Source organism: Temnothorax curvispinosus, unplaced genomic scaffold, assembly GCF_003070985.1.
Source record: "Temnothorax curvispinosus isolate PA1 unplaced genomic scaffold, ASM307098v1 QBEX01008784.1, whole genome shotgun sequence".
Lineage (NCBI taxonomy): Eukaryota > Metazoa > Arthropoda > Insecta > Hymenoptera > Formicidae > Temnothorax > Temnothorax curvispinosus.
The window spans coordinates 91,648-99,458 of NW_020218564.1; the positions used below are offsets into that span (position 1 = coordinate 91,648).

General features: G+C 42.9%; 2 protein-coding genes across 2 annotated transcripts in view; one reads left to right on the forward strand and one right to left on the reverse strand.

Annotated features, from left to right (window-relative positions):
• LOC112458252 (zinc finger protein 423 homolog) overlaps positions 1–5,945 on the reverse strand; it is a 71,419-nt gene extending 65,474 nt beyond the window's left edge. The window contains exon 1 of the mRNA XM_025021789.1: positions 5,611–5,945. Within this exon, the coding sequence (XP_024877557.1) occupies positions 5,611–5,650 (40 nt within the window). The 5' untranslated portion in view covers positions 5,651–5,945. The remainder of the gene's footprint in view (positions 1–5,610) is intronic.
• Positions 5,946–6,758: 813 nt separating this feature from the next.
• Positions 6,759–7,701, forward strand: LOC112458296 (50 kDa hatching enzyme-like; the record flags this gene model as incomplete). Its single annotated transcript, XM_025021874.1, has 4 exons — positions 6,759–6,806; positions 6,916–7,218; positions 7,321–7,456; positions 7,581–7,701. Coding segments are annotated over 4 exons (501 nt in total), but the record flags the coding sequence as incomplete, so codon positions are not given.
• Positions 7,702–7,811: the final 110 nt, after the last annotated feature.

Here is a 7,811-nt window from a genome sequence, read left to right on the forward strand (position 1 = left end):
TCTTGGAGTCCGTGACAGGCAGGCAAGTATAAGCAGGCAGGCAGGCAGGTAGGTAGGCAGGCAGGCAGGCAGGCAGACAGCCGCCGCCATTCGGAAGGGCCGCCTGCGTCGCCGCCGCTGCTGCTGCTGCTGCTGCTGTTACGATGGGTAGATGTAGCGAGAGAGTAGGGAGGGTTGTCGGGAGGAAAGTCGAGGGAGATCCCGAGGGACCGCGTACCCAGGGTAGCTCTGACGCGGACTCAGACTCCCGAGGGACGCGAGCATCCGCCGGCGACGCCGACGGCGCCGCCGAGCCCCCTCCGGCGCCGTCAGCGAGGCACCTGCCTCCTGAAGGACTTGGGAATATTGCGGAGGACCTTTGGTACCTGTCATGCCGATTCTGCGCGCGTTTGTCAGCCTGACTTCAAAGTAATGTAATTTTCAGTTCCGGAGGGGAAAAGAAAGAGATATCGTCGTCATTTGACCACGTCACAATATCCTGTAGAGCGTAAAATAATTCTATTTTCTCTTGTAATTCATTTCTAGTCGATGTCGATAATATAATAATCTCGGACAAGCTTACAATTATTTTCAGAGTTATTCGTAAGCAAATGTCGATTGTTGACTAAGTGAACGCAGTTTGGAGCAAGCGGGACTCCCTGCAGGAGGTACCGAAAGAGAATCTCTTAAATCGACGTTGCCGTTGCGCGACGTGCATCGCCACAAAAGCGACGCCAAGTTTGCGGACTTGTCAACGGGTGGCCGCTTCTCAAAGGAATACCGCCGCGTCGCGGGAATGCGTCCTCGTGAGTATGTCTTTTGTAACGTGCGCTTTCCTTCCTATACGGGGTACGCAGTCTTCCGCATACCGCTCGCTATTAAGAAGCACGCATACGCGGATGCCCGTCCCGAAGTTCGCCAACTTCATCTCCCGTCTTCTAATTCCGTACGGACAATTTAACTTTGTCACGATCGCTGCAGTTTGCTGCAACATCGCATGCTCTTCCTAATCTTGCAAAAATCATTTATTTAACACATACGTTATGACTTACTGAGGTATTACTTTTTCTAAAGCATAGTTTTTTGACGTTCCTATTATTACAAAACAATTTCGAAGAAATTAGAAATAATTAGAGAAAATACGCGAAAATCTCTTTTGGAGTAATTGTGAATAAATAATAAAAATAAAAGTAATGTTTAATATACATTTTTGACGGAAAATTATTTATCGAGGTGTAATGAGAAACAAGAAATGGATATAATTGGAAGTCGCGTGACGTAGAAGCTGGGCGTTCTTCATAGACAATAATTTAACGAGAGGCCGATAACTTAATCCGAGTTAGCGGACGCGTTATAATGATTATGACCGCCGGTAAGGACTTAGTGCTGTCACTGCAAAAACTAATAGCGGCTTAAGTTTTAGAGGAGCTACGATTAAACGGCTTAAAACGCTAAGCCGGAAATTTACATTGTACCGGTAGCAAGGCCGCCTCCTGTCTGTTCTGATAGTCCGCTACCGCGACCCGAAGAAAATAAAGACTTAAGCAAGTGTTTTGTATGTAACGTCGATAGTAATATATCGTACATTACTTATCTTAAGTATATTTATATAAAACAATTACCAATTTAATTACATGTTATCAATTAGTTATATTATGTTGTCATAGTTATCGCAATTATTATACTACATAATTGTTTTTCTGACGTAAGCTTTTTACATAATATTTTATTTACAAGCAATTTCGTTCGCAACTGCAATTTAATAAACTATTTTCATTTTAATTACTTGTCTTCAATGACCAGTCGCGTTTTGGCTCTAATGTTTAACGTAGGAAAAGGGAGGGAAATAATAATCATCGATAAGCAAGCGCCGCTCCGGCTACGGATCGTTAATCATTTCTGCGCGTGTAAATTAATTCCGGGACGATAATTATGCATTTATGCGAGTACGCACAAATTATAATCACGTTCCTGAGGCATAATGCACATGATTCAGGTCATTGCGTCCTACTCACCAATTATAATGCGCTTATATATCGAGTATATTTAGGCGTTCCTTCATACTTGCCGTTAGAAATGCATATGCACACTGGCAAGCGGATTTACATATGATATATAATGTAGCTCTAATAACGCATTGTACAGATTGATAAATTAAGATTTCTCCAACAATATGGGAGGTGCTGCATTTCAAAGTTACCACAATGTGTTCGTCCACCAAAGTATCAACAAAAAGAATTTTACTTTATATAAATGCATAAGCGTTATTCTCTTCATTTTTTTTTTTAAGCAATGGATCTTTTTTCTCATCTAGCTTACAATAGCACGTGACAAAAATAATTAATTTTAATATTTATTTAGTACAATATTCGACATTGATCAAATTCTTAAAAAAAACATAATTTTATTAAAACTTTATCTCAACCTAAAAGAAAAATTCGGCTAACGCGTCTGTCCGCTTTATTTATGATTTTTAAAAAATATTTGAAATGCAAGTCGGAATAACCCGAGGCCTGTCGATGTAAGCCGATATATTCCCATTAACGCAATTATCCTCCGTTCAACTGCTACCTACCGGTTGTCCACGTTATGACGAGGGCATTGGAATCCATTAATACGGCTTCGGTCTCGCGCAGGTTCATTATCGTGCATTAATTAGCAACACCCTATATCACTGGCAATACTATCGGTCCGGCTTGCTATTTCGTGGCTAACCACTGGCTCGTGACATCCTGACCACGCGATGGCAGTCGGCTTGATCCGATAAAAGACGACGGTTTATTTACCGCAGCAAACAAGCAAAGGCGTACAATATTTTACGTGTCGGATATTTTTGCTACCGATTTAAATCCGCTATCACTAACGGATGTCTAGCCATAAACCTAACAATGCCAGCATCAGGTTCAGATAAACATAGTTGACACAATGAATTAAAGCTTTTATTGTTACGTAAGCTGTTATTTATATTAAAATAAAAGAAAAAAAGATCCATCTTATTGCGTATAAATGTAGTTTTGATATTGCTTAAAAAAATTGTTTTTGTTTAACTTAGGAAATTTCATTTATAATAAATGATTAAGGGGTTGACGAGTAAGAAGCAGCTAATGTATTTAACAAAATAAAGATTAGTAGACGGTTGTTTAATCCTATCTAAATCGTGATTCGCGAAACGACACTCTTTGCTCATCAATCAGCGCCAATATTTCGGCAGTTGAGTGCCTTTTACGTCCGCTATTGGAATCCGGATGTGGCTACCGAGCGGTGGCTGGCTCGAAACGAACAATGTGAAAACTTTCGTTTCCGCTCAATCGTCAATTCTGCCAACAAACGAGAAATGATACGAGTATCGCGGCGCGGTCGCAATTTCGGTGGAAAAAGGGCCGCGCTGTACCATATACACGATCCTGCATATAGCCATCGCGAGCCTGTGAGATCTTCGTGGTCGTAAATCGCATTTTTGAAGCGTTTACAGCTAGAACTGATCGAGTCTATAATTCATAAAATCCACTTTAAATATGAAATCATGTCGACAACTGAACTTATGTACTCTACTTTTCTTATTCCTTGTCCAAGAATTGAACAATTTCTTTTGACAATAAGGACTTGAAAAAAAAGACGACTATATACGAAAAAAGAAATTTTAAAATAAAGATGAGACGGATGAGGAACTGTTGCGCGCGGAGTAAAAACGGAAAAAGACTCGAAGAAACGGCAGGCTCAAAGGAGAGGAGAGAAATCGCTGGTGGAAATGGTACAGATAGAGGGAGAGAGAGAGAGAGAGAGAGAGGTCGGAAAGCTGGAGGAGCGAGATGAGCGCGCGAAAGGAGATGCAGGACGAGGAGGACGAGAGGAGTGCGACCAGAATTGGATAGGATAGGCGAACTGGTGATTACAGAGGCCGGGGATTCCCCGAGGACGAGCGCCGGTCTCCCGCGGGCTTCCACCTAATTCCATCCTGGCTGACTACTGACTCTCCTCTCCCTCTATCATCCTCCTCTCTATCTACCCCGTGTACCTATTGCCTCTCTTTCTGCTTCTGCAACCGTTCACGTCTGCTGATGTCCTGCTCTGTCTCTTCCTCTCTTTCCCTTTCTATCCTTTATAGTGAGACGCTCCGTCCTCCTTTTATCCTCCGCGTTTGATCAACCCTCAACTCTCTCTCTTTCCCCCCTCGAACACACGTTTTCTTCCTCTCGTCGTTTCTCTTTTCACATTTATTTATCTCACTTTTTGCATTTCTCTCGGTCTTTATCCTGCATTTATGATTCGCCTCCTTCTCATCGTTCACCCTCTTTGTCTCACCAATTTCTCTCCTTTATCTATCACTTTTTATGACAATTGTATTTCAGTTATTCGGTTGCACATATGCTCTCGACCTGTTCCAACAATCCAACATTCTCGTGATGCTGGAGCAGAAGTTTGGCGGTTTTCACCGTTCTATTTGTCTCCGTTTTTCGCTATTCACCGTGACGAATTGACAGATACCGCGTTACTCGATAATTGATACTGTTAGGTGAACAATTGCCAAAAATAAAGTTTTCGCGAAGCGAGCAATTGTATGTTTTTTAATTTTAAGAGCCATGATTTAAAAAATTAATTAAGATTATTAATCAATGTCTCGTACAAAAAAATTTTTTTTCTAGATCGTTTAAGTATACTCATCTTTTTTTAATTATACTACAAACCGCGCTTCGTCCTGTGTTGCGCCAAAATAAAATATAATATTACAGTGCACGGTCGTGGAATGCAAATGTACATAATTCGTTAAAAACAGTAGAATTCTCAAGTTCTAAAGCTACTTGGATAATTCGGCCGTTTTTGTAATTACTACAGCGTTACGGTAGACTTTCTGCAACAATAGCGGCTTTTGGCACTCGTATCGTACGTTACTTTTATGTCGGGGCACGGTTGCACGTGTCTGGAAGTTTCACGAAGCACCCTTTTAGCCAAGACTTCTTTTTCGTTCTCCACACAACGACGCTTTCACACGGACAAGCACCTTGCGACGAACTTTGCTATTATTCGCGTATCTTTGTGACACAAATGTGAGAGCTCATGAACGTTAATTTCGTAAAGCCGCCGTCACCTAGGGACGGCAGATCCTCACGTTTGTTTTATCTTGTTTTTTCTCCCGTTTATATTTTGCCGTGCGAAAACTTCCCTCTTTCCTTTTTTTCCCTTTCCTTCGTGCGATGAATCGAAAAGGTTTTTAGTATTAGAACTATCCGTTATTTCAAAGCATTACCGTACGCACACGACGTATTTTAATTCATTTTGATTTGTAAGTTTTATGGTCAAGATTTATAAACGCGCAAGTACTTATTTTCTAAAGATAAAAATAATTAATGCCGTATATTTCAAAACTGCGTGAAATTTACATTGATCACGTTCTAAATATGTTAAATTTGTTATTAGAATGTTTTTTTCTGGCAACGATAGATAAAACTAGTAATAGCTGTTACGTGCAGTAATCTGTTTACATCGCATGTTCGGTCATTAATACTTCCTATCGCTTTCTATGTATTATCAATGATATACCTATGTATACTGTGATCAATAATATTGACGGAGTGACCAATAATATCGAATATTTGTACTAAACAAATATAATGACGATAATAGTGGACTTACGTTTGAGAGATCGAGGCTTCGCCTGCTTCCTCCTGGACATATCACCGCACTGGCACGCACTTGCGAACGTGGACGGGGGGGGGACACGGGGGATCAATAGCCGCTCCTCGCCGGCATGTCACTCGCGCTCGTCGAGAATTCGAATTTCGTCAGGTTTGCTACTACTTCCCTCGCCCGTCGACGATTTTACCCGCGACTCCCGCGAGGAACGACGTAGTCGCGAACGCGAAACTCGAAGGGGGTGCACGCGGTCGGCTTTCGAAGGTTCACGCGCGCCGCGCGATCGGGAATCGAAACGGCGCGCGTTAACCACGTGGTCTGCGGCCCACGAAGGGCGTACGAACGGGCGCGCCTCGCGTGCGGACCGGCGGACAGCCGCGCTCGGAAGACGCGCGACGAATGACGTGTCGTGTCGCGCCCGCGGAGAACCACTGGCCCGAGCGTTGCGCAAGCGTGCGATCCGCGCGGCCGCCCAGCGCGGCCCTGCACGACCCTGCGCGACACTCGCCACGCTTTTTAATTCGATATTTTCGGCAATGGAACAAATTTAAACATACGATCGCGATCTTTCTGTGCGACTTTTCCACGGATAGCGCTCGTAGACGCGTACATTGTTTATATGACTTACTGTAAGGAGACTGCTCCAAAAACCTGCATGAATAAACTCTACGCGTGGTCTCTCTCGTTAATAATTATATAAAACCCAATTTCGTATCTTATATAATCTTGTACAAAATATAAAAATGGAATATGAATAATACGAGACTCGAAAGTTATCGTCGCTACGCGCTAAGTTACGCTTCGTACGCGCCATACGAAGCATAGATTTCTACTTTATCGTGACTGGAAAGGTAACGGGATATGATAACGCATCGACGGAGCGAATGGGACAAGGACACGTGAAATTCTTCTAATTACTCCTCGACGAGCGCGTTTTACTATTCAATTCTCCAAATGTAACGTATAACAATTCCCAAATCATAGAACCAAAATATCCGTCACTGACGACACATTCTAAAATACATATTCTAATCGGTATGGAGAACTTGCGGTCGCAACTAACATGAAAAATGCAGCGATCGCTGCTGATCGCTACCGTAATCATTTGAAAAATCCATACGCGCCATATTGACGGCCATTGAACCCGGTCGGGTGAAACTGATCTGACATTTACCCGCAAAACAGGACATGAAAATGTAAGGGGCTCATACAATCGAGATACATATATGTATATATCCACTTACTCATGTCATCACTCGACGCGGGTAATATTTTCTAAGAAAAGGTGTATTAATTCGCGTTTAGGTTCACATCGAAATCAGATTCGAAGTAGGCGAGCACGGCGACGGTGATCCTTTCGATGGACCTGGCGGCACCTTGGCGCACGCGTATTTTCCCGTGTACGGTGGTGATGCTCACTTCGACGACGCTGAACGATGGACCATCAAAAGCTATTGCGGTACCAATCTCTTTCAAGTCGCGGCTCATGAATTCGGGCACTCGCTCGGCTTAAGTCACAGCGATGTCAAGAGTGTCCTAATGGCACCTTTTTACCGCGGCTACGATCCACACTTTATCCTGGATCAGGACGATGTCAGCGCGATTCAGGTACGCCCGTTAGACGACCGAAATCTCCTATTATGAGTTACATTTGTGGATCCATGGATGATGTAGCGTGCTTCTCGAATAGCGATACGAAATTTATTTCAGGCTCTATATGGAACGAAGAGCACGTCGCGAGGATCGCGACCTTTGCCGCCTGCCGAAGAAGATCCTGAACTGTGTAAAGATCCCAAGGTCGACGCGATGTTCAACACAAAAGACGGCGAGATAATTGCGTTCAAAGGTACGTACTACGAGTTGTAATCTTTCATTAGTGTTTAGCGTTTGGATTCTCTAGCAAAGAGTTGCTGCGCGCGCGAGACTAGCAAAGAGGTGAGAATGCTGATATACTACTGTGGAATTTCCAGGAAAACATTACTAAAAATTAACGGACAACGGTGTGGCCAGCGGCTATCCTAGACGTATTAGCAGCACGTGGAAGGAGCTTCCGTCAAATATAGACGCTGCATTTACATACAGGAATGGCAAGACTTATTTAATTTTTTAAGATTTGGTTGATTAGACCCAGCTTTATACGCGATCAAAGATCCATAACATTGATCGCATATAAAGCTAAGTCTAATCAACAGAATTTAAAA